General features: G+C 42.9%; 1 protein-coding gene and 2 pseudogenes across 1 annotated transcript; 1 reads left to right on the forward strand and 2 right to left on the reverse strand.

Annotated features, from left to right (window-relative positions):
- LOC137813831 (probable 2-isopropylmalate synthase) lies at window positions 1-27614 on the reverse strand. Its single transcript, XM_068616272.1, has 13 exons — window positions 27050-27614; window positions 15104-15311; window positions 14918-15004; window positions 14401-14493; window positions 14217-14303; window positions 13971-14071; window positions 13731-13764; window positions 13576-13650; window positions 13324-13407; window positions 13078-13212; window positions 12527-12666; window positions 12165-12433; window positions 1-99 (listed from the first exon to the last, which is right to left on the reverse strand). The coding sequence occupies exons 1-12, from the start codon at window positions 27562-27564 to the stop codon at window positions 12346-12348; spliced, it is 1647 nt and encodes a 548-aa protein (XP_068472373.1). The 5' UTR covers window positions 27565-27614; the 3' UTR covers window positions 1-99; window positions 12165-12345.
- LOC137813830 (large ribosomal subunit protein uL11-like) lies at window positions 21411-21954 on the forward strand (annotated as a pseudogene).
- LOC137816807 (small nucleolar RNA R71) lies at window positions 25905-26010 on the reverse strand (annotated as a pseudogene).

Here is a 27614-nt window from a genome sequence, read left to right on the forward strand (position 1 = left end):
AAAAAAACATTGATTAAATCAATGGTTTTACATTTAACCCAATAGAAAGTTACCTTAAAAAAAGTAATTAACATTTGTAATTCAAATATTTCAAAGAGACTGATCCTGCCTGTTGACCGGAGCGCTGGAGAATGCCTCGTCAAAGGATCGACGTGCGCGCCGCTTCTCACTTCCGTTCCTCCTCTGGATCTATCTCAAGAACCTGCAAAGAAACGATACGGCGCCGCTGCGGCCGATCGCACTCCGACGCTCAAGTCAGTGACGGTATCACCAAATACTAAGAACTGGAACCGTGCGAATCTCTCTCACAAACAGCTCTGTCACTCGCAAGCGTAAAGTGTATGAACTGAACGTGCGTACCTTAGGAAATCTGTTAAGAACTCTTATATACCTGGTGATTTTCTCTCTCCTGGCAGTTACAGACTTGGACACGTGGCTTGCATCCGACTGTACACGTGCCATCATCTGGAGGCTCACTGACTTGGCGCTGCTTCTACTCTCATTTTGGCTAAGTTACCTATGCATGGTGCTGCCCAGTGCATAGCTAACTCAGGAATGCGATCTCTACTGAAACTGGCGAGGTAGGGCCTTCATACACCTTCCCTGTGGTCTCGCCGGCCGCCTTCATAATCTGCTTCTCCTTTAACTTCGGCGATGTGCTTGTACTGGCGATCTTCGACTGCCTGGTCGCCTGAGTCTGCATCTGGCGACTTCGTCCCCAACCTGGCGATCGCCTATTCTGGTAAGCTGGAGATCGGAACACGCCAACTTAACTATCGGCGACTACATGTGCCTCCCGACTTCCTTCCCAACCGTCAACCTGGCGCCTTGTCAACACGCCTACACTGTAACAGGATGCCACGTCATCGCATCCGACCAGCAGGGCGGTACACAAGCCCCCCAGTCTTAAGCGAAGACTTGTCTAGCGAAAAGACTGAAAAAGCCTTCGTTAACACCGGTCTACGTGGCATGGGCGCAGAATTCCAAGCGGTAGTACTTTCTGCTGCTCTGACGCTCCACCAAACGCTTCACGCATCTTTCAACACGTGGCTCTCATCAACGGCCATCTTCATCTGCCGTTAGCGCTTCCCAAAACCGTTCGAAAACCCCTAAACCCCTTACGCTCCTACTGTTTCATCACTTTCTTCAAACTTGCGTACGCTCTTATTTCCCTCTGCGAAAGCTCTCGACGTTCCTCGACGCTCTAGATCACCACCTCCCTTCAACATTCTCCCGATCATCGAAAGGTAACTACTTTCCTTCATCTGCTGGGTTTTCTTGCATTTTCACCGATTTGCATCATCCTATAACTGTCTGGTGCATACGCTGTGGGCTGTTTTCCATTTCTCCTTCTCGTAACTTAGGGTTCTGCCGATCGTCGCAACGAACTCATATTCGTTCGTCTTTCACCTTCCCTCCCTGATCGAGTCAGCCTTTGTAACCCTCCTGATTATTTTTCCTTTCTTCTGCGTTTGCAGTTTGCTACCATGACTCGCACGAAGATCACCCCGAACCCCCCTCCGTCAGCGCGAAACCCTCCTTCTCAAGCACACGACTCTACGCAAGTTCGTGGTGCCCCCTCTTCGCAGGCTGTGAGGCCCGCGTCTTCTCAAACCACTTTGGCCCAGGCGACTCCACCAAACGCTGGAGGAGCCCCCACCCCACTGCCAGACTTCAAGACGTTATACTCATGGGCTAACTCAACCCTCTTGAAGGAAACGTCGTCGGTGAACACCGCGGGAGCGGTTCTACGATTGACCAATGGGGACGAGGCCTACGAATCATTCCACAAGGAGCACGATGAGAGAATGATGGTGCTGCCTTGCCCAGCCACTCTGCCAGTGTGTGCTGATGATAAAGTGAGCGCCGACGGGCCCTTCTGCTTCGTCTACACCACTCTTTTCAAGAAAGTTAAACTCAGGTTCTCTCTTACTCGATTTGAGAGGGAACTCTTAACCGAGCTCAACATCGCTGCCGCCCAGCTTCACCCCAACAGCTGGGCGTTCGTCCGGGCTTTTGAGGTAACATGCGCCCACCTGGGGTTGCCTGCGTCAGTGGACGTATTTTTATTTCTGTTTGAGGCCAAACACCCAGGCGATCGCCTTTGGGTCAGTCTGAACGCCATCGCTGGGAGATCCATCTTCACCATCTTCCAGCAGTCGTATAAGGATTGGAAGGGGAAGTTCATCCAGGTCCGCGCGAACGACAAAGACCCTTCCCTTCTCGACGGTTTCCCCTTGTACTGGGTGGACAAGGGGAAAAAAGAGTCTAAGAGCTGCTTCAGGAGGCCCAGAAGTCCTGACAGCATGGGAGCTTTGGACAGAGACCTTTGTCTCTTCTGGAAGAGGGTGGCGGATGCCCACATAACATTCTTGACCCCCACCCTGATTTCCTTCGAGTTCTTTGAGGACCAGTTGGAATTTCAAATAGGTCAAGACACTACATCTTTGTCTTCACATTGCTTCAGATATTGTTTCTGGGCGTCTTGTGCGACACACACAAGACTTTGGTTTTATCTTTTCTGCATATGCCTGCTTTTGCTGTTTCCTTGCCTTGTACACTTACTCCATTCTCCTTTAAGCTAACCTATGCACTTTCATTTCATGCAGATACCATGTTGGGTAAGAACATGCTCGCCGATCTAAAGGCGCTCGCCCGAAACCACGGGTTGGCGACCGGCTCCCAGACGGTTCCCAACTCGGCGGTCGAGAAGGCCATCATCCAAGGGCGATCACCGCCTAAGGCGCCCACTCAACGAAAGAAACTGGTCCTTAAGAGGCCAAAGCGGAAAGCCCCCCAAGTTGTCCAAGAGGATGAGGAGGAGGACGACGAGGTCACAGAGGATGGCCTTGTCACAAAAAGGAAGAGGGTGGCGCCATCTTCCCCACCTGCCCCGCCCCCTCTTCCGGCTTCAACACCACCATCAACACCCGCTCCTCCTCCTTCACCACCAGCACCACAAGCCCCTTCACCACCAGTCCAAGTAGTCCCATTGGCCACTGCGCCACCTGCAACTGAGGCCCAAGAGCCAAACTTCTTAGAGGACCCCCCGAGCGCCTCTACTCCACATATATCAGCAGGAGGGGGCCCTCCTTCCAACACCTCAGCTGCAGGAGTCATTCCAATCGGGGATGAGGTCGCTCATACCTCTCCAATCCTAATCACCGAGTCCCCGGTTGTGTCGCCGCGCCAAGAAGCAACCACCGAAAATACTGTTAAGGAAGGCGGCGACGAGAACCCTCAACAAGCCCCCCTGGCGCCTCTCCAAGCTGCAAATCTTTCCCTCGAGGTGACGAGGATGTGGGAACCTCTGACTGCTAAACTCAAAACCATTGCAGAGGATATCCCATCAATCATAACGAGAGCTGTGGAGAGCTCCACCAGGCGGCTACAGGATGACATCTACAACCTCAAGACCGAGAACAGCACAATGAAGGTCGAGGTGGAGAAGGTGTCATTCAGCCTAACGCTCGCGGAAATGGAACATTCTCGAGTGGAGGATGCCCTAAACACCGAGCTTAGGCTTGCGCGCAAGGAAGCTGTCGACCTTCGCCGCAAAGTCCACGAACTTGCCCAAGAGAAGGTCGAACTTGAAAGCAGAATCGTGCCTCTGCGTACCAAGGCGAGCAACCTGGAGGCTCAAATTCAAGCCAATGCCGACAAGGTACAGAAGTTGGAGCAGAGGTCGATCGACCGCGAGAAGCTACTTGGGCAAGTAGAGAAAGCAAGAGACGACGCCATGGCTGATCTCTCTGAGGCAAACAAAGAGAAGGTGAAGATGGTTGCCGAGTTGGCCCAGGCTCAAACAGAATCTAAGAAGGTGGCTGACGACCTTCTTCAAGCTCAAGAGACCAACAAACAACTCCAAAAACAGGTCGAAGAGCTGGAGCAGCAGAACAAGGAGCTTAAGCAGCAGGTTGAAGGATTTCAAAAGCAAATTGAAGAACTTCAAAAGCAAATTGAAGAACTTAAGCTAAGCTCTGCTCAGATTCTGGTTGCTGGGTTTGATGCCGCTCGAGAACAGTTTGCATGCCTCTTCCCTGATCTTGACCTTAGCATGGTGTCGTTAGACAACGAAGTAGTAGATGGGAAGGTCGTTCCCGCCGAAGGCTCAACCAACTCTACCCCCTCTGCCTCTTTATGAATTCACTTGTATTTATCTTGTAAAAACTCTTGCACATGTATTTTGAACAGCCACTTATTTCAATAGCGAAATTTGGATATGTCTTCTGACTTCTCTTGAGCGCTTTACTTTCTTTGTATGCCTAACTCTGCTACGCTTAACTTGGTGATTTTGCAAACACGACCTTTGGCGTAACTTCTTCGAGCTGATTCAAACTTAAGCAATAATCGCTTTAAACAACTTGCACCCCTGAGCCACTAACCTGATCGTAAGAAAGGTTCCAAGCAATGAACTATGATTCAATCATTGGTTCAAACAACGTCCCACTTGACCCGCTTTATCAAACAAGTCTTTCAACCTTCTCGCCGTGTTTGAACTTTCGCGATCACCTAGACCTCTTGGCAACACCAGCTTTCCTTAGCCTCAGGCTTTGGCAGTCATCTCTTTATCTGAGGCAGAAATGCCCTTTGGGACCTTCCTTTACCTCCCCTGAACCTCAGAGCTAAAGACTGGCTGGCTTAGGCGTTCTCTTCGAACCTACCTTAGCCGCCTTTCAAGCTTCTTCCACCCTCTCCGCCATACCTGAACTCGTTCAAGACGAGAAGGATTTTATCTTGCCTATACTCGCGCACAGGCGAGAAGGTCTTTTAACTCGCCTGAACTCGCTCATCGGCGAGAAGGACTTTTACTCGCCTGAACTCGCTCATCGGCGAGAAGGACTTTAAACGGCCTTAACTCGCTCGACGGCGAGAAGGACTTTGTCAGGTGCCTCAACTTGCCCAGGGCGTACATCTCCCCCCCCCTGGATGCACTGAGGACCTTTCTCGCCTGCGCCCGCACAACGGCGAGGAGGTCTTTAACTTGCCTCTGCGTCGCCCCGGGAGTTACATCTTCTCGCTCCCAGAAACACGGAGGACTTTTTCTCTTTCTCGCCTGCACTCGCTCAACGGCGAGGAGGTCTTTTTAACTTGCCTCAAAACGAGCGAGGGCGTTGAGGTCTTCCATCTGGTGCCTCCGATCGCCGAAAAACGATGAGGACTTTAAAAACTTAACTGGTGCCTCTAATCGCCGAAAAACGATGAGGACTTTAAAAACTTAACCGGTGCCTCTAATCGCCGAAAAACGATGAGGACTTTAAAAACTTAACTGGTGCCTCTAATCGCCGAAAAAAAACGATGAGGACTTTAAAATTTTAGAAAACACGCGACATATCTTTTCGTGCCTCAAATCATGTACGAATGACAAGGTCTTTCTTCGAAACTTTTGGAAATAACACATATGCGGTCTGAAAACACCTTATACTTCGAAAACTCTTCTTTTATTGGGCGGCCTCATTAAAAACCCTCCTTAGGGAAAAAAGAGTGCCCCCTTAAAACTGTTTTAACAGAGACATTGCAATGTAATATTTGTGTTTGTCTTTACTTACAAAGCTCTTAGTTATAGTACAACTTCAGGTGTGTGGCGTTCCAGGTACGAGGGATCGCCCCCCCTTCCAACGTCTCCAAGCGATAGGCTCCGTTCCCGAGTGCCTCGGTTATTCTGAACGGTCCAGTCCACTTGGGTGATAGCTTATTCTCCATCTCGTACTGGTGGGCCTTTCTCATCACCAGATTGCCTTCTCTAAACTGCCTTGGCATCACCCTTGAGTTGTACCTTCGCTCGACCCTTCTCTTCACCGCCTCAGCCTTCAGCCTTGCCTCCTCCCTGACTTCGTCCAGCAGATCCAGGTTCAGTCTTCTCTCTTCATTCGAGTCTTCCTCTACAAAGTTCTGGAATCTCGGCGAGCTCTCCTGAATCTCGACTGGAATCATGGCATCACACCCATAGACCAAACTAAACGGGGTTCATGGGTTCCTGACTGCTCGGTGGTGTGGTACGCCCAAACTATTCGGGGTACCTCCTCAGCCCAACTCCCCTTGGCTTTCTCGAGCCTCCTCTTCAAACCTCTCAGCAACACCCGGTTAGCTGATTCCACCTGGCCATTAGTCTGAGGGTGCTCGACGGATGCAAACACTTGCTGAATTCCAACCCCTTCGCAAAGCTTCTTCAACAGGTGGCTCGCAAACTGAGTCCCATTATCTGATACCAGGCGCTTAGGCACTCCAAACCGGTACACAATATTCTTCCACACGAAGCCTTCGATCTTATGCGCGGTGATCTGGGCCACTGGTTCTGCTTCAATCCACTTGGTGAAATACTCAATCGCCACCACCAAGTACTTCATCTGCCTGATCGCCAGTGGAAAAGGTCCCAGGATGTCGATTCCCCAAGTATGAAACGGCCAAGGGTTATAGATCGACTTCAACTCCTCGGGAGGCGCCTTGTGCCAATCGGCGTGCTGCTGGCATTGCTTGCAGCACTGGGTATACTTCTTGCAATCTTCTCTCATGGATGGCCAGTAGTAGCCTGCACGGAGAGTCCTGGCGGCCAGAGCTCGACCCCCGACGTGACTTCCACATATTCCTTCGTGGAGCTCTGCCATAACTCTTGTGCACTTTTCGCCGTGTATACATTCCAGGAGTGGGTGAGTGAACCCAAACCTGTACAGATCGCCATCAATCAGTGTGTACTTGCTGGAATTCTTCTTTACCTTCCTAGCTTCTGTTGGATCTAACGGGAGGAGGCCATCCGCCAGGCATCGCTTGTACTGTGTTATCCATGTGTCTGGCTCTTGGGTGGCGCAGACCTGCATCACGTCCACCTTCTCTCCTCGGCAAGCTCTAATTCTTGGCGATCTCAGGGTTTCTTGCGTCAAAGACTTATGGCTTCTCGCTGCTCTCTCCGTCGACCTGCTTATCTGAAGGACCAGGTGATCTGCTACAAATGCCCTCGGCGTCTTCAAAGTTTCTTGAATCACTGTCCTCTGCCTACCCCCCTTGCCCGAACTGGCGAGCTTAGCAAGCAAGTCAGCTCGGGCATTCTGTTCTCGGGGCACATGCACCACTTCAAAAGAGGCGAAGGAACTCTTCAATTCCTGCACATACGCCAAGTAAGCCGCCATTTGTGGATCTTTAGCCTGGAACTGGCCTGTTACTTGCCCGGTGACTAGCAGCGAGTCACTCTTAGCCATCAGCACTCTGGCTCCCATCTCTTTAGCCAGCAGAATCCCGGCGATCAGCGCCTCATACTCTGCTTGATTGTTGCTGGCTTTGAAGGCGAATCTCAACGATTGTTCGATCAGCACGCCGTTGGGTCCTTCCAATATGACTCCAGCACCGCTACCCTGCTGGTTTGACGATCCATCCACCGAGAGTACCCAACGGAAATCATCTCCTTCAACCCGCGTCGCCTCTGAAGAGAGCTCGACTACAAAATCTGCAAAGATTTGCCCTTTGATCGGGCCTCGAGGCTCGTATTTAATGTCAAACTCTGACAACTCGACTGCCCACTTCACCATTCTTCCTGCAACGTCAGGTTTCTTCAAGACCTTCTGGATGGGCAGGTCAGTCATCACCAGTATTGTGAAACTGTGGAAATAGTGGCGCAACCTCCTCGCCGAAAACACCACAGCCAATGCAGCCTTCTCTAGGGCCTGATATCTCGTTTCTGGGCCCTGCAACACTTTACTCACGAAATAGATAGGTCTCTGAGCCTGATCCTGGTCCTGGGCGAGCACAGCACTCACCGCCCTCTCAGTCACAGCGAAATACAACCTGAGAGGGATTCCCGCCAGTGGTTTGCACAAAATCGGCGGGCTCGCCAAATATTCCTTCAGCTTGACGAAAGCTTCCTCGCACTCTTTCGTCCAAGCGAACTTGTTATTGCGCCGCAGACACTGGAAATAGGGATGTCCCTTTTCTCCGCTTGCTGACACGAAGCGGGATAGGGCCGCCATCCGACCCGTCAGCTGCTGGACTTCTTTCACTGTAGTCGGGCTTCTCATCGCCAAGATGGCGGCGCACTTTTCCGGGTTGGCCTCTATCCCTCTTTCAGTCAAGAGAAAACCCAAAATTTTCCAGCCTCCACGCCGAAAATGCATTTCTCCGGGTTGAGCTTCAACTTGAACTTGGCGATCGTCGTGAACAACTCTTCCAAGTCTGCAACGTGCTTGCTTTTCTCCTGCGAGGTCACGACCATGTCATCGACGTAAGCTTGCACGTTCCTTCCCAGCATCGGTGCAAGTACTCGATCCATCAGCCTCTGGTACGTGGCCCCCGCGTTCTTCAGCCCGAACGGCATCACCTTATAACAGTAGCACGACCTCTCCGTCATGAAAGCTGTTTTTTCTTCGTCCATGGGATGCATCTTGATCTGATTATAGCCCGAGAAGGCGTCCAGGAAACTCAGCAGCTTGCACCCTGCAGCGCTATCAACCAGGGCATCAATGCTTGGTAAAGGATACGAATCCTTTGGGCAAGCCTTATTCAGGTCGGTGAAATCGACGCACATGCGCCATTTCCCGTTGCTCTTCTTTACCAGCACGACATTTGCCAGCCACTCAGGGTACTGGACTTCCCGGATGTGGCCTGCAGCGAGGAGTTTCTGGGTCTCATCCTTGATCGCCTGCCTCCTTTCTTCATTAAATTTCCTCCTTCTTTGCCGCACCGGTCTCACCATGTTGTCCATTGCCAGATGATGGCACAAGAAGTCGGGATCGATCCCGGGCATGTCCGAAGCAGACCAGGCAAACGCGTCCAGATGCCGTTCAATCACCTTGGCGATCTGGTCCTGGAGATCGACCTCCAGAGATCTTCCGAGCTTGAAAACCTTCCCCCCGATCTCCTTCTCGAGCCACTGCTCGACGGGTTTGGGCCTGGACTCTCTGGCGATCACCGCCTTGGCGATTCCGAGTTCCCTTGCTTCCTCCGGGCGATTCCGCGCCTCTTCCTCCTCCAGGGCAGCATTCCTCTCCCCCAGCTCAGCATCTACCATCTCTACGTCCCTTCCAGCGGCCTCCTCCATTATCGGCGGTCTGGGCTTCACACCGGGCGGTGGGGTGGTTGTGACATAGCTCACTGATCTTTTATTTTTCAGGCTATTTTCATAGCACTTTTTCGCTTCCTTCTGATCAGACTTTATCGTGATCACCACCCCTTCCATGGACGGCAGCTTCACCTTCATGTGCCGAGTCGATGGAATTGCGCCTATCCTGTTGAGAGTGGGCCTTCCCAGCAGGATGTTATATGCTGAGGGGGCGTTTACGATGAGGTACTTGATTTTCTCCGTCCTCGACCCAGCCTCATCGGTAAACGTGGTTCTCAGCTCGATGTACCCCCTGACCTCCACCTGGTCGCCAGCGAACCCATACAAGCACCCTCCATAGGGCCTTAGCTGGTCAAGGGGCAATTCCAACTGCGTGAAAGTCGGCCAGAACATCACGTCTGCCGAACTTCCTTGGTCCACCAGAACTCGGTGGACCTTCCTCCCCGCCGTGATCAACGAAATAACAATGGGATCGTTGTCATGAGGCACAACGTCCCGAAGATTCTGCTTGGTGAACGTAATGTCCACTTCGGGCGAGTGATCTTCAAACATGTCTACTGACATCACCGATCGCGCGTACCTTTTCCTCTGCGACGCGGTGCATCCACCACCTGAGAAACCCCCTGCAATGGTGTGGATCTCCCCATGGATAGGCATCTCATGTTGCTGGGCTTCTCCACCTGCTGGCTGGGAACTCGACGCCCCTCCGGTCCTTCTGTCCAGCAGATAGTCGTTTAGGAACCCGCTCTTGACCAGGTCATCGAGCTGGTATCCTAAAGACAAACATGAGTCCAGGTTGTGGCCAAAGCACTGGTGAAACTCGCACCAGACGTCCGGCTTCGACCCTAGCACCTTGTCGCCCACCTTCTCGGGCGCCTTCAATCTAGCTGATATGTTAGGGATAGCGATCAGGTCCGCTAGTCCCATGACGAATTTGTGCTTAGGTGGGCGATTGTATTCCCGGCGTGCTGGTTGTTGGCGTGCTGGCGGTTGGCGTGCTTGGCTTCTTCCCTTGTTTCTCCTATCGTAAGGATAGCGAGTCCTTTGATCCTTTCTGGCCGCCGCTGCCGTTTCCAGCACTCTCTGTGGCTGGATCCTGGTCTGGGCGCGTGGCCTAACGGGAGCCACACTGCCTCTCTTCTCGGCGACCTCACTCTCGTCGGCGATGTGAGCCACCGCAAGTCGCCTGACTTCAGCAAACGTCGCTGGATGAGCCCTGATCAAGGCTTCGCAGAATGGCCCTGGCTGCACGCCCTTCTTGAAGGCATAAACCAGCATTTCTTCATCCTTGGCCGGCGACCTGACCATCTGCGCTCCGAAGCGATTGAGGTAGTCTCTGAGGGACTCCCCATGGTACTGCCTTATATCAAACAGGTCATAGGACACCCTGGGCGGTGCCTTGTTCACAATATACTGCTCGACAAAGATTTTCGAAAATTGCTGAAAATTAGTTATGTGGCCATTAGGCAGGATCACAAACCACTCCATCGCCGTTCCCTGGAGCGTGCTCACGAACATCTTACAATAGACAGCATCCGACCCTCCCGACAGCATCATCTGTGTGTGGAACGTGGTCAGATGAGCCTCTGGATCCTCCACGCCGGTAAACACAACCTTAACCGGAACCACGCTCGTGGGAATTGGCGTGTCGGTAATCGCCTGAACGAAAGGCATTGGGAACACACGAGGCGGCGTCGACGGTGCCACTTCTTCAGCTGAAGAACGACCCTGCTACTCCTGAAGAGCTCGACGTAGCTCTTCAGCTACTTTGCTGAGCTCCTCGTTCCTGGCGCGAGAGGCGACCAGGTCTTCATGTATCCTCGCCTGCTCGACGCGCGAGGCTTCTACAGTGGCCTGCAATGAGCGCATCATTTCTGCCATCTGGGCCATGGTCATGGCGGCGTCGCCTTCAGCTGCGACGGGAGCCACGGGACTGGAACGATTGCTTCTCATCTTTCTCATTAACTTCAGCGAACCACAGAAGTACAGCAAATAACACTTCAACCACGAACGAATCAGCGACCGATCGGAGAAGATTCAAGAAACTGCGCAAGGACTTCAAGAAACCACGAACCTTCGAAGAAAATCGCAGCTTCACCAAAAACCACCGTTTCCCCGCGAACCAAACAACCAAACGAAAGAACTCGAATCCACCGACCGAAAAACCAAACGAACGGTTTAAAACACAAACTTCCCCGAACGAAACTCAAAGAAACCAAGAACGACGGTTGCACCAGCACACAACCGCGCAGAAAACCTCGAAAACCTCCACGAACTCACGCTGTGGATGGGAGCACGTTTTACACGGCCCCACGGTGGGCGCCTGATGATCCTGCCTGTTGACCGGAGCGCTGGAGAATGCCTCGTCAAAGGATCGACGTGCGCGCCGCTTCTCACTTCCGTTCCTCCTCTGGATCTATCTCAAGAACCTGCAAAGAAACGATACGGCGCCGCTGCGGCCGATCGCACTCCGACGCTCAAGTCAGTGACGGTATCACCAAATACTAAGAACTGGAACCGTGCGAATCTCTCTCACAAACAGCTCTGTCACTCGCAAGCGTAAAGTGTATGAACTGAACGTGCGTACCTTAGGAAATCTGTTAAGAACTCTTATATACCTGGTGATTTTCTCTCTCCTGGCAGTTACAGACTTGGACACGTGGCTTGCATCCGACTGTACACGTGCCATCATCTGGAGGCTCACTGACTTGGCGCTGCTTCTACTCTCATTTTGGCTAAGTTACCTATGCATGGTGCTGCCCAGTGCATAGCTAACTCAGGAATGCGATCTCTACTGAAACTGGCGAGGTAGGGCCTTCATACACCTTCCCTGTGGTCTCGCCGGCCGCCTTCATAATCTGCTTCTCCTTTAACTTCGGCGATGTGCTTGTACTGGCGATCTTCGACTGCCTGGTCGCCTGAGTCTGCATCTGGCGACTTCGTCCCCAACCTGGCGATCGCCTATTCTGGTAAGCTGGAGATCGGAACACGCCAACTTAACTATCGGCGACTACATGTGCCTCCCGACTTCCTTCCCAACCGTCAACCTGGCGCCTTGTCAACACGCCTACACTGTAACAGGATGCCACGTCATCGCATCCGACCAGCAGGGCGGTACAGAGACATTTATTTAGTCTGGTTTTGGCACACTTATTCCTTAATATGGAGACTTAACAAAGTACATTATGGAATACTCTATTCCATTTTAAACTAAACTAAGAAATTACAAATAACTAATTGAATTTTTAACATGAAGTCTGAACTTCTACATTCAGATGCTAGAATACTAACAGATACAATCATTCGTTGAAATCGAGCATTTTGTTTAGTGCACCAAGATAAGCCTCTACACTGGAAACAACAACATCTACTCCGTCTCCAATCCCACTATAAAAGGAAATTTTTTGAAATATTAGATGTGCATGTAGGGAGTTAGCAAGAAAATGATATACTAAACAATCAAATTTTGATTAACAATACCTAAATGTTGGATAAATAATGTTTCCAGTAGAAGCAGATGAGTGCGCATTCTCTTTACGAATTACAACATGTATAGTTGCAATTGCATCAGTGCCTCCTGTGATTGTATTTAGAGAGTACTCAAGTACTCTCACAGCTTCCTGCATTAAATATTAAATATTGTAAAGATTCCATTATAGAAATATATTTACTGATAAAAAAAAACTTAATTAGAATATCAATATTCATGTGATTGCAAGAAATATTCTTTTTATATATAAAAAAAATCTTTGCATAACTTGGTTAGATACTTAAAAAAATGAAATTAAAAACATTGACCTTCCAAGAACTTCCATGTAGGATGATATAAACATAATTCACACTATCTTATACATAACTTTCTAGCCTATATAATCTTTGGGAATAGAAAAAGTTCATGAAAGTATTTGATTGCTTACCAATAGATTTCAAATAGCATACTATAGAAAAGAGTAAATGCTTATATGTAGTAAGAGACGTAATAAAAAAGAAAATAAAAAAGAAAAAGTTAGAACTTTTTAAAGTCGATATACCTTGACAATGAGATTGACAGCCTTAAAAGCTGAATCCACTGGTCCTTTTCCAACGGCACAAGCAACGTGTGTGGTACCGTCAATTCTAACAAGTTCAATAGTTGTTGATGAAAAATTCATAGTTCCACAAGTCACCTACGTTGACGATAGATATTCATTATTTTTTCTTCTTTTTCTGTTTTGTATTATTCTATCAAACATATATATATATATATATAGTTTAAAATTAATCTCATTCTAATTTACCTCCAACCCACCAAGCTTCCAAATAGGTTCTACATCACAAACTTTATCTGATACCAATGCTTTAAGGTCAACATCGGTAACTCTCTAAGAAAAAAAATATTTGAATCACATATTAGTTCAAGATGATTCAGAAGAAAAAAAATAGAGTAAATATAATTAATACAGAACAAATTAATTATTTGATATAATATTATTAACTATATATATATTATATTCAGAAATGAAAAAGAAAAAAGAAAAGTAATTATTAACCTTTTTTTTCTCAGCCATTGCTTTGAAGTTTTGAAATACACTCTCAACTTCATCCTCCTTGAGTTCATAACCAAGCTGAAAAGGAAGAAAATAGGTCATGAAACAGAAAAACGATACTTTCCGTTTAAGTATATACAACACAAATAGTTGCATACCTCTTTAAGTCGTTTTTTCAAAGCTTGACGTCCACTAATAGATGTGGTAGTGTAAAACGAAGGAAAAAAATGAGTTATACTTAAATTATATGAAATTTAAGATAAAAATTAATTAATAAGTTAGTACTAAACTACAAATAAAAATAATAAACCAAGAACAACTGGTATCAGATTAAAACAACTTTTTCATAGGCAAAAGGTCAGAAAATGGGATAAAAGAGTTGTGAGAAAAGAGCATACCTTAGCTTCCCTAGGACCATATTAGCTCCATTGGACCTTTCATAACCAATATCTTCAGGAGAAAGTATTTCATATGTGCCTCTATGCTTTAACAATCCATCCTACAAACCAGAAATCAAAATAGAGAAAAACAACAACAATACAATAGAAAAAGTTTAAGAGGAATCAAATGTATGTTTTAAGGTAACAAATAGAATAGGCATTAACAAAATCAAACGCAGCAGGGTGGCATTTACGTCCACTAACCTGATGAATTCCACTTTCATGGAGAAATGCATTATGACCTACAATAGCTTTGTGTGGCTGTAAATGCATACCAGAGCACTCTTCAACCTGTTGAAAAAATATTTATAAAATTTTGAACTTAACAAAGGTATCTTAAAGGAAGAAAACATTCCAAAAATGAATGAATAGTGTAATAATATAAAACCATCTTGCTGGTCTTCAGGATGTGCTTTGTATTAATTCCAGTATACAAACCACCTAAAACATGATCTCCCCTGCATCTTAGGGCCATCACAACCTTTAATAAAATAAAATAAAATGAGTTAAAGTATATTAAAAAGATGAAATTAAGTTACTGAGATCATTTACCAATAATAATAAAAAGAATACAAGAGTAAATAATTGTAAATGTGAAGGAAGTAGTTCTAATTTGCCAACAAATCTTGCATGCAAATCTCCAAAACATTGAAAATAATTAGAATTTGAGTTTAATTCAACCATTTACAATTTATTTATAAAGTGTTATAGACGGCTGAGTGAATATTTTGATATTAAGCTCTAAGCTTAGATATATAGAAAATGAACTAGGAAAACTGTGTCACGTTTATTATATATTCTTCTGGTAGTAATTTTTAATCTCAACAAATCTACATTCAATAGAAAATGGCGTAAAACTATGCTTAAATAACATGTATTATAAAAAATAGATGGATGATACTAACCTCTTCAAATGCAGCATTACCAGCCCTTTCACCAATCCCATTAACTGTTACTTCTAATTGCCTTGCACCAGCACGTGTAGCCTGAAAGTAATTAAAACTTAGTAAAATTGATTATGAATATTTGTTATTGATTACATTAATTGAGTGGTAAAAGTTACATTGTATGTGTGTACACAAATACCTCATTGTGTTTGCAGTAGCATGTCCAAGATCATTATGACAGTGAACCGAGATAATAGCCTTTTCAATTCCAGGGGTATTGGCTTTTATATCAGCAATCAGTTTTCCAAACTCGAATGGCATTGTAATGCCCACAGTGTCTCCTATGCCCACAGTTGTTGCCCCAGCTTCGATAACCTCTCCAAATATTTGATAAAGGAACTCTCTATCCGATCTACTCCCACAGAAGTAGTTGTCAAAACAGTTATTTTTCAAAAAGTCGACTGTGAAAATATTTTTAATCTAGAAAGAAGTAAAAACCCAGAATATTAGAAAAGGTAGTAAAGGAAAAGAATAAAATAAATTTTAATCTAGAAAGAAGTAGAGAAGAGAGAATGTAAATTTGTGTTGCCTGGAGCAAAGTGAGACACATATTTATAATGAGGAGAGAAACCAAAACTATCGCAGATTCAAAACCTATGGCACCACTCCATTTTTGAAGAAGGATGAAGCTTCTTATTTGTTGTCCTAGTGTGTGTTTGATGAAGAAAATAGCAAGTTTGCTTTGAATGTTGTAGTGATGTAATTAGGTGATCTTGTATATAAGTTGAGTGGGTTTAAGGTAGCCTTTTGCTTCATGACCCACCTTATATGCCTAATCAAGGTGGTAAGATCAAGTACAAGAAGTGATTCAATGTTTTCCTACAAACTGATAGGAAAAACGCACGCGGAAGCAACACACGCAATCACGAATTAACTGCAGAAAATAAACAACACAGGATTTAACGTGGTTTGGTCGCCAATCTGCAACCTACGTTCACGGGAAACAAATTAGGTTTTCATTCTGTTTGTTACACTTTTATTACAAGCACAAAGATCTCTTAAATAGAGATTATAGAGGGGACACAATAATTAAGCCCACTCACTTAAACATGGTGTCTAGTCAGCCCAACCCAATTGGTTCTGGCTTCACACTCAACAATCTCCCACTTCCACAAAACAATGTTCATATGCGCTTCAACTGTGTACATGTACTTCTGTAATTTGTCAACAGAACTCAATGTTTCAGCTCTAGTTGCCACCAGCCTTCTTAATAATCTTGAAGACTTCGTTGAAACTCCCCTAAGTTTCAACACGTTCTTCATGACTGAAACTACCACTGACCCATCCCCTGTTCCTACTAGCTCCCACTTACACGAACTGCCGGATCCTGATATAGCCTAAGAACAAACATACTCCATACTTAACAAAAACATTTCTAGAGATTTTTCAACAGCTAGAATACTGGTTCTCCTAACCCACTATCGTCTAGGAACCTCAACTGAAGCACGACCTGTGCTCCAAATGCCATAAGTACCTCTGACTGGTGTACTTGAACCTTTCCATGCTCGTTCATTCTGAATCTGACCTATGGCTCTAGGTTTCTCTCTTGTAATGCCCACGAGATTCTGTGAACCAGACTTTGTTTATCTTCCGAACTGGGATGGTCACTACCTCAGACGGTTATCCGACCATATACAGTGAACCTCTCTTTCTTCCGCGGGCCATGAAATATTTCCCTTAACAACCTTCCACTCCTGATTTCCAAACTTCACATCATGTCCTTGTTCGTCCAACTGCCTAATAGAAATCAAAATTTTCGTTAAGCTTGGAACAAATCTGACATCCTTCAAAGTCCAGATACCGACTGGCGTCTTCAACACTATGTCACCCATGCCCGTAACATCAAGAGTTTTTTTGTCTGCTAGTCTTACCTTTCCAAAATCTCCAAATAACTAGATTTTGCAATGCTTCATTATTGTGGGTAGCATGAAATGAAGCACCAGAATCCATGACCCAAGAATCCACATTGTTATCCGCGCAATAGACTAAGAGGTCCTTGTCCACGGAGTCTTCTGCAATGTTAACTTGTTTATCATTTGGGCATTGATTCCTAAAATGTCCCACCTCCTTGCAGTTCCAACATGTTACACTTGAGCAATCCTGAATCTTTGACTGACTCCTTCATTTGTTCTTGCTCCCGCTACCTCTGATATTTCTCTTACCTCTGATGACATTTAGCGATTCACTAGATAATTCCCCAGAACTCCTTCTTCTGACGTCCTCGCCAAGAACGAGATCACGAATCTTCTCAAAAGTGAATCCATCGGGTCCCACTGAACTAGTAACTGTTGTAACCGTTCTGGACCACCAACTGTCAGTTAATGACGATATCAGTAGTAAAGCTTGAACTTCATCATCGATCTTAATGCCCACTGACATAAGTCTGGCTAAGATCAAATTCATTTTATTGATTTGCTCAATAATTGAACTATCTTCCTTCATCCTTTCATTTTCCACCAACTGAAATTTGTACCGTCGAATTTTTCAATTCGGAAATTTCCCGTCTTCTACCATTTAAAACGACTAGTCGAGATACTCGGTATAACTAATTTCAGATCATGGCAATTTTTTTTAAATGAAGAACACAAAACTTGCACCACCCAAAATCACTCACCAACAAACCTGGTTGTAATCCCCTAGCGCTCCGCACCACACTGGCGCACCAGAGCGCAACCCTAACGAGCTTGTGCAGCTGCCGCACACTGCACTTCGTGCCGTCTTAGACCAGCACACCTGCAGAACACACATGCAACCCTAGCTTTGGGACGTTGTTGCCGCCCTTGCGAAACCCTAGCTTTGGGATGCCACTGACGTCTCTGTGAAACCCTAGCTTTGGGATGTCGTTGTCGCCCCTGCGAAACCCTAGCTCTGAGATGTCGCTGCAGCCGTAATTTTCATGTCTCGTCGATTAATTTCTACTAATCGGATCTCTAGTGTGTAAACAAACCAAGTTTTGATGGCACTTGATGGGAAACACGAACGCGGAAGCAACACACACAATCACGAATCAACAACAGAAAATAAACAACACAGGATTTAATGTGGTTCGGTCACCAATGTGCAACCTACGTCCGCGGGTAACTAATTAGGTTTTCATTATGTTTGTTACACTTTTATTACAAGCATACATATCTCTTAAATAGAGATTATAAAGGGGACACAATAATTAAGCTCACTCACTAAAACATGGTGTCTAGTCAGCCCAACCCAATTGGTCTTGGCTTCACACTCAATAGAAACTACTTTAAGTTTTCTCAAAATCAGGTTCCTGCACAAAAATAAATCTGTTGATTTGTAAAAATATAGATTTATTTCTGAGCTGCTAAAATGTTTTTCAAAATTATGTTAGGGCACCAAATAGTTTGTTGCAGGAACTAGAGATCCGATTAGTAAAAAACAGTTGAAAGTTGTTATAAGTTGTTTTCTATATAAAGAGAGGCACATCTCACTTGAAAAGGTGATGTGCAATCACGTTTTAAATAGATATCAAAAGTTTTCTAAAAGAACTTCAAGAGTTTTTGAAAATGAATTAAATGAGTTTTTGAAAGGTTTTCTAAAAGAACTTCAGGAGTGCTTGTTCTTAGTGTGTCTTGATCTTGGTGGAGGTGTTGTTACTATTGTGCTGCAATCTGGACTACTGGTTTTCAGTTTCTTGCATTTTCTTTCAGGTGTTTTCCTTCCTTAATTCATTCTTGTGTAAAGGTGATTGTGTAAGTCACTTCTTGATAGGGTTTCTTGAAGTTCAAGTAGTGCTGAAATAGGGTTTTTTCGGCTTTGAGTGCCTTGTTCTTGTAGGGTTCAAGAACTTCAAGGTGTTGTAATTGTTTTGAACAGTGTTTAGTCAATTTCACCTTGGTGTAAGGTGAAACTAGATGTAGCTCTTTATGAGTGAACCAGTATAAATTCTGTTTACATCATTCTTCTCAATCCCTACACTCTTTTCTGCTTAATTGAATAATCTTTCAAAAAATAAATTTGTTCATTTAAAATTGAATCTGTTATTTCTGAGCTTGTTCATACTGTTCTTCTTTCTTCTGGAAAAATCTTTTAATCACAAGTAGCTTTCTGAATCTATGTGTTGTCTGGTTTAAGAACAAACAATTTCTTTAAAATATCTTTGTTAAAGATTCACTTTCTTTAAAGAATTGTATCAAAAGATCTTGTGTTGATCTCTTTATGTAAATCTTGTTCTTATTGCCGCTATAAAAAATAACTCATCTTGTTATGGAAAATTTCTTTGTTTAATCTCAATGCTAATCTGAACTAGTTTATGGTTTTCATAAAGTGTGTTGAAAAAAATAAATCTAGTCTTTTCAAAATATATATGTTCTTTTTCTTCAAAACTACTGTAAACCAGTTTGTGCTTGCAAAAATTTTATAACTTCAATTCACTCCCTTCCTCTTGAACTTAGACTCTAATAGACCCAACATCCATGAGTCTGACTGCCGAAATCAGAGCAGACTATCGGAGAAAGAGAAGCACCTGTGAGAAAAGAGGAGTCATAGCGAGTGACAAAGACTTCTGCAACGTTCTGCAACCTTCCACAATATTCTTCAACCTTTCCAGATCACTTCCAAAAGAGATCAAAAGTTAAAAATAAAGTCGAACGAAAAAAACGCTAAGCTCTTCAATGTTCACGAAATTGTTTTTATTTTAGGCAAAAATCTTTGTCAATATTCTCAAATTTACAAGAGGAAGTACTTCCAAAACATATTTAGTGATACAAAATACTTAGAATTAGTTATTGTACCGCCCTGGTAGTCGGAAGTGATGACGTGGCATCGAGCTATCATATAGGCGTGTTGAACGGGACACCTGGCTGGCAGAAGGGAAGGAAGTCAAGAGGCTCGTGTAGTCGCCAGTTATTAAGTTGGCGTGCTCCAATCTCTAGCATACCTAAACCGGAGGTCACCGGGTTTGAGATGAAGTCGCCAGATGTGAACCCAGGCGACCAAGTGATTAGAGATCGCCGAAACAAGGACATCACCGAAACAAGGACATCGCCGAAGATGAAGTCAGATAGTCATTTCCCAGCTGGCCAGAGGATGAGCTCGGGAGATAGCTTACCTGAACATACACGGTGAAGCAAGTAAAGTAGATCGTGAAGGCGGCCGGCGAGACCACAGGGAAGGTGTATACGAAGGTACCCGATCTCGCCACTTAGAAGAGATCACGCTCCAAGGCAGCTATGCACTGAGTTGTGTCATGCATGAGTAACTTAGCCGAAAAACCTGAAGAGTAAGAAGTGGCGCCCAAGTCAAGGATGCTCCAGATGGTGACACGTGTACAGCTGGATGCGAGCCACGTGTCCAGATGTGTAACTGTCTGGAGAGAGAAAGTGCGCAGGTATATAAGAGATTCTAACGAACTTCTGAGGTACGCACGTTTAGATTACTTCTTTACGCTTGCGAGTTTTGAGTACGCTGAGAGAGAATTTTGCATGGTTCCTTAGAGTTCTTGAGTTTTCTCTTAGTATTTGGTGGTTCAGTCACTGACTTGGGCGTCGGAGCGTGATCGGCCGCAGCGGCGCCGTTCTGTCTTTTGCAGGTTCTTGAGGTGAATCACGGCGAAGGACGAAGGCTAACACGGCGCAGAAGTCGATCCAGGTTTGACGAGGCAAGGTTCTTGCGTCCCGGTCAACAGGCAGGATCAGTTATATATTAGAAAATTATGAATAAAGAATATAGTTTTTATTTCATTGCTACTTTCCAGATGAGAATACAATCTCTTTAAATAATCTTACAATGGATTTCTCAAATTCTACCTTCTCTCTCATAAAATCTATACTATAAATTACATTTAAAATCATAGTATAAATGACATTCAAACCTATAATTAAAGCTAATAATTATTGACTATTCAAATTTCCAAATAATATTGATGAAAGCTTTGAGTATAATGCAAACAAATTCCCCCCTTAAACTCAAATTTTTCATATTCTTCATTCAAATTGTTGTTCTGATGATCATCGCTCACACTTCCAATTTTATATTTTTCCTTACCCCAACTGCCTCAAATATTTTCCCAGTAGTCACCATACTGTTCTGGATTAGAAGCAACTTTAGTTTTCTTCACCACTACAAAAAAACATGTATATAGTGGCGGTTTTAATATGACGGTTATTAAAAACCGCCACAATTATTTGTATAATACGACAGTTTAATAACTGCCAGAATTCTCTTTCAAAAGGTGTCATTTAGAACCGTCACAATTCTCCTTCAAAATATTCATTCTCCCGCATTTTTGTTCCCTCCATACATTCCTTTTTTCATTTCTTTTTCTTTGACCCTTTGGAAACCTCACGCTTTTATCTCTTTGGAAACCTCACAGTGACCCTTTCACCCCTCATAGAGAGCAGTCTTTCAAACCCTCTCACTAAACCCTAAATCTTTTCACTCTCATTAGCGTAAATCCCACCCCTCACATAGCGAAAAAGGTGCAAATAACCCTAATCAACAACACTCCAATCAAGAAACCAGCGGTCCAATGCCACCGAAGTTTGATCCCTCGCAGGTGGTGGACGTGATCGTTCGCGTCACCGGTGGTGAGGTGGGCACTGCGAGTTCTCTCACACCAAAGATCGGTCCGTTGGGACACTCTCCAAAGAAGATCGATGAAGACATCGCCAAGGAGACTAGACTGGAAGGGCCTCCGTATGACGATGAAGCTCACCGTTCAGAACCACCAGGCGAAGGTGACAGTGGTGCGCTCCGCCGTCGCACTTGTCATCAATGCACTCAAAGAGCCCGAGAGGGACAGGAAAAAAGAACAAGAATGTAAAGCACAATGGAAACATCGCCCTAGACGACGTCATTGAGATCATGAGGGTGATGAGGTCGCACTCCATGGCGAAGGATCTCAGCAGAAGCATCAAAGAGATCCTCAGGACTTGTGTGTCTGTTGGGTGCACCGTCTATGGGAAAGACCCCAAGGATCTGCAACAGGAGATTTTCGATGGCGACATTGAGGTTCCTCTTAAATGATTTTGATGAATTTTCATTTGTTTTTTTTGTTTAGATTGCTTCTATTGTTGGCGTTATAATTTTGAATTTGGTTTAAATGATAGAGGAAATTGTTCTACTTCGGAATGATAAAAAGAAATTAGGGTTTTGAAATAAAGAAGTTGTTTTAGTTTCAATCAAGTATTTGTAATTTTGTTCTGTTTGGCAATGTATGTTATTTTTCCAGGACTCTTACCTTATTCAAAGCTTCGAGAGAGAAATATACAAAAGGCTGGTCATTTTGCTTGGGAGATAGTTCCGGTGTCATAATAATTCCTACCTATATTTAATTCAGTTGATAACTTATGCAGTGATGTTAATTTGATTTTCAATTAATGCTTTTTGTACATTCAGGTTGAGATTTCTGGCAGAAGAGGGAAACCTTCCACGCTTCTTGATAAAGATGAAGGTTTGGGAAAGGTAAATAGACTAATTTATAAATCCCAACTAATCGAAATGGATCATGTGGTTTGTGGTGCATATTAGGAGATTTTGGGTTTAAGTTGTAATTCTGTGTGATGGGGACTAGGTATTTGTATGCGAATAGTAAATGGACCTGATTACTAAGAAATACAATTTTTTTAAGGTTCTTCTATCACATTTTTTGGCTACTGCTTTACTTGTATGGAGCTAGAAATTGGTTACGCAAATAGATTGAATTTGTATACACGAGCTTTTGAATTTCTTTTGTTGTCTAGTTTGAGGCAGGGAGTGTTTGTTAATTGGTTTTATTGTTTTTTACAATTACGTGTTCCAACTTAAGTTACCAATACATATTTAAACAACCTAAATCAAAATGACAGCACCGATAACCAATATTCATATTTTAATTCTTTGATGTGTGATTTTGCATTGGACATTTCATCCTTTCATATTCAAGAGTAGAAAGATCTACACAATTGTCATATGGTGCAGGGTTTTAGCATTCTTAGTTGTTAGTTCTGATCACACTTCTCATATTCATTAAAGTATTGTTTAATCTTTTGGGAATATTAATTGAATAGATGAGTTCTTAGCGTGATAGATTGATGAGTTAGGATGAGTCAATACTATAAATGCAGGCTGGCCACATGTGTAATGTTGCTTTTAAGTACTATTTTATATATATTAATGCACTAGTTTTCTTCCTTTATCTAACCTTTGCATATTCTGTACCGCAAGCTTCTCAAGTTCTTCGCATAATAACATTTTATTCTACACAACTTCCTGGTCCAAACTACCACTGTCGTGGGGTATAATTGTTTGAGAATGTGTTTGTCACATCACATGTGGTTAAGGATTACTTCTCTTAACTTGTGTGAATAGCATATATGTGCAACATCTTTTATACATTTATTTTTCATTGATTCTTATAATTTTAGTCTATTTGATTATCATGCAGGGGTCTAATCTTGCCACATTACCTCATCCAGATAGTGTCTTTGAAGTGCTTTTCATCAATTTTAGTATACATTATTGTATTGGAGTTGTTTATATTTGATTTTTCGGTGTTTGTTTCAGACACTCATTTCAATTATTATGTGCTTTTATTATAATACTGTTTTCATTTATTTTTTAAAAATTGTCAATTAACTCTAAACATATTTTAACTTATTCCAGGCACAGGATGTTGGAAGTGGTGCTCTATCACCAAACTAGAATATAAGATCAAATAGAGGCAGTAAGACAAATTAGGATTGAGATTAGTTGTAATATGTTTAGAAAGTGAAACAATTTATATTTTGACAATTTAATTTACTTGTTGTTTCGATTAGTTTGACATTATTAACTTTGTTCTCTCAATGAATGAATGAAGTCATATTTTGATTATTATATTTATCAATTTTAATTATATTATGAAGTACAATTATATTGTGAAATTAGTTTATGTTATAATTTAATTATATTATGAAACATAATTGGGTACTAAAGTTTAATTATAATATGAAATTAATTAATATTATGAAATCAAATTATAAAACAGAATTAAATAAATTATTATAAATATTAAAAATAAAATTAAATATTTAATATTCAAATTATGACAGTTATAAAGTGTATTATAAATGTCATATTATACTGTATTAAGTGGCGGTTAAAACTGTCACTATTTACGTTACAATTGGTTTACTTAGTTTTTAAATTACGACATTTATAACTGACATCAATTACTCGCTTAAAACCGCCATTTTATACAATGCATAATATGGCGTCTGCTACAACGGTTCTCAATTCACCGCCACATTAAACTTTGTGGCGGCAAGAATTCTGGCGGAATGCGGTACCGCCACAGACGTATAATGCGGCGGTTAAAAACGCCAGTTTTTACAAAAATAACCGTCGTATTATACATGTTTTTTTGTAGTGCACTGCACGAATCCATGCAGAATTTTGAATTGAATTACTTTTAATTTCCCAAACAAAATCTTATTGACTTTCACCCTTTGAATTAAAAGGATTTAAGAAAGACTTTGACTTCAATGAGCTTGGAACATAATGATTAGACCATATATCCTTTTCAAATAATGCCTCAACATTATTCTATTTATTGTCTTCTCCCAAATCAAAACCATTATTTTCAAGTAGAACACATGAACCAAGTTTCTTATGGTCACTAAGAACTTTATTTTACCCCGCAACTGAACTGTCTGAAGTATTATTTCCTGCACTCTCATTAAAAACAACAAAAGATGAAAAATACTTGTCATTGACCTTTGGTTCTGCCCCCAGCTTCTTCATAACTTCAAGGGAATTTGAAAACTTATGAGGAGCTTTTAATTTGGACAGGACTTCATTCACCTTTTCTTTTTGTGCCACAAGCAACAAATGAAGTTCTTTTACTTGATTGACTCTACTTTATTTTTCTTTCTCCATATCAACATATTTTTCTTCCAATTCTGTAAACCTTCTTTCCATGTTATCAAATTTTGCTTAACACTCTCCAATTGAGACACATGACACTCCTTTCATTTAGAAGATTGTGTTTTTCATTATTCAATAAATTTCACAATTCTTTGCCTATTTTTTCAATAACATGTTAATCAAAATACATAAGAGTGAGAAAATTTGAAGCCTAATCCTTATTTTTCCAACTTGAACCAACCAATTTTTTTGCCTGTTTTCTAATTAATCATAGTCAACATAACCACTTTCAATACACTTTTTATTGTTCAATTTTATATTTAGAGAGTATTGTACTTGATAATTCACTTTTCCTTGTGGGATCAATATCTGTCCTTAGGGACAAATTATTACTTCTGACAACGCGGTGCACTTGCCATAGAAAGTCGTCAAGTTTTTGGTGTCGTTGTTAGGGAACAAGTTTGATTTGTTAAGTATAGTTTCCTAAATATTGTGAATATTTGAATTGTTTTTATTGTGTTTATTTTTTTTCAGATTTGTTATTTTGTTTTTATTGTTTTAATTCTTAATTTTTTATTTACTTTTATTTCTTTTTATTTATTTTCTTATTTAATTCGAATTTTCTTTTAATTGTTATTTAATTGGAGTTTAAATTTCTCTTTATTTTTCAATTTTTTTAAAAAAAAAACTAAATATAAAATATAAATATTCGGTTACTGCCTATGAATTTTTATGCTAACCCTTAAATTGGAGACTACGCCAAACACCAAGGGCCTAGACACTTTTCTAGCATTACGATACCTACTACTAATAAGGCTTTGGAGATGAAGCTTGCGTTCCTCAGCCTCATTATTACCAATCAATTCATGGTGATGGATCATGAGGATCCCTAAACACACATGGCTATGTGTTTATGAATTGGTGGGAACTATGTGTTTTCAATCAGGTGACCTTGAGAGTGTGTATATGTGTTTGTTTTCGTTTTATTTGACAGGGAAAGCAAATGAGTGGCTTAAATCACATCCTAATTAGAGCCTAACAAGATGGAAGGATGTAGAGGAAAATTTTCTACAGAGATTTTTTCCAATTTCTCGTTACATTAAAACTAAGTCTAAAATCTTTATGTTTAGATAATGAGCAGAGGAATCTTTCTGTGAAACATGGGAGAGATTCAAGATGAGGCTGAGAAAATGTCCAAATCATGGGTTTGAAGAAATTGCTCAATTGAGCATACTTATTAATGGTCTTAGGTTTGATATGAAGATGCTCTTGGATATCGCAGTTGGTGGCACAATGATGGTTGCTGATGTAGAACAAGAACGAGAATTATTGATGCTTTGGCCACAACTGATTATCAAGCTCAGCATGACAAAAAAGGTCATCAAAAGAGAGGATTATTGGAGTTGAACACTGCGGATGTATTGTTGGCTCAAAATAAAATTTTGACCCAGCAGATTGAGCAACTAACCGCACAGATGGCCAAACTACCTCAAAAGTTGCATGCGGTTCACTCATATAAAAGTCATAATATACCTATCATGTGTGATTTTTGTGGAGGTGATCATCCTAATGGTCATTGTTTTTATTAGACCAAATCACTCGAAGCTAAGGTAAATTATATGGACAATCAAGGAAGGCAAGGTGGCTTTTCCAACAATTATTCTCAAGGTTGGAAAAATAATCGAAATCAAAATTTTGGGTGGAAACAAGACTATAGTTCATTCAACAAGCAAGGGCCTTTCCAACAGTAGCATCAATCTAATTATCCTTCCAATATCAGAGAGAATGAGTAAAGTTGAAGATGCTTTATCAAAGATTGTAAGCTCACAGAAAAATAATATGGCCACGATTAGGAGTATGGATATCTAGATGAGACAGATGACCAAACAAATTGCACAGATTGCAGAAGGACAAATTGACCAATTCTCAACCAACACCACAACCAACCCTAAGGAGCATTGTAATAAAATCACTATTGAGTGATAAAAGAATAAGAGAGGGAGATGGTGAAGTTTAAGGAAGAAAAAAGAGAAAATAGAAAAGAGGGAGGAAAATATGAATTTGAAGAGAGGAGAATTTCAAAATAATTATTCCATTCTCTTTTGCCTGTTAAAAAAGAAAAGAAAATATTTTTTTTCTGATAAATTGCTTCCAAAAAATTATTTTGCAGAATGGTCGAAGAAAAAACATTCTTTCAAGGAATTAGTAGGAAGATGCGTTGCTTTGAAGGAAAGAGAAGACAGGAACCTGGCTGCATCCTCAGCACCGAATTCGATGTCACGACAACCCAAACTGCGAGCGAAAGCGACCATGGTGCGAGCTATTTGAAGAACCTCTTCTTTGGTCTTTCGAAGCTTGTACTCCATGTGAATGGGGCTGGTGGCGATGAAGGGCAAAAGCCTCGGCCTCTTCGCCTCCTTCACAGCCTCCCATGCAGTCCTAATGTCCTTCTCATTGCACCTGCACATCGCAACAATCACCGGAACGTACCCATCATCCTCGCACTTCCTCCCAACTTCCTGCGCTATCATCTTCACGCCATTGAAGTCCTCCTGTGATGCAGAAGGGAACCCTGCCTCGATGACGTCCACGCCCAGCTTCGCCAGCTGCCGCGCGATCCGCAGCTTCTGCTCGGCGATCATGGCGGCGCCGGGGGCCTGCTCGCCGTCGCGGAGGGTGGTGTCCAAAATGCGGACGTAGGAAGGGTCCGGAATGTGGCCCGGGATATACTCGGGGCGGGAACGAGAGCGAGAGCCGTTCATTGATGCAATTTGATTTAGAGGAAAGGAGCTTTGGAGTGAGGAAGAAGAAG

This window comes from Phaseolus vulgaris, chromosome 1 (genome assembly GCF_000499845.2).
Source record: "Phaseolus vulgaris cultivar G19833 chromosome 1, P. vulgaris v2.0, whole genome shotgun sequence".
NCBI classification, from domain to species: domain Eukaryota; kingdom Viridiplantae; phylum Streptophyta; class Magnoliopsida; order Fabales; family Fabaceae; genus Phaseolus; species Phaseolus vulgaris.

What these genes read in the sequence shown, in the direction of transcription:
- LOC137813831 (XM_068616272.1), bottom strand. Translation starts at nt 27,564, where the DNA reads ATGAACGGCTCTCGCTCTCGTTCCCGCCCCGAGTATATCCCGGGCCAC. An exon ending in ATGAAAGTGGAATTCATCAG is followed by an intron (nt 14,072 to 14,216) that starts GTTAGTGGACGT and finishes TCTGGTTTGTAG; the next exon opens with GATGGATTGTTAAAGCATAG. An exon ending in ATGGTCCTAGGGAAGCTAAG is followed by an intron (nt 13,765 to 13,970) that starts GTATGCTCTTTT and finishes CACATCTATTAG; the next exon opens with TGGACGTCAAGCTTTGAAAA.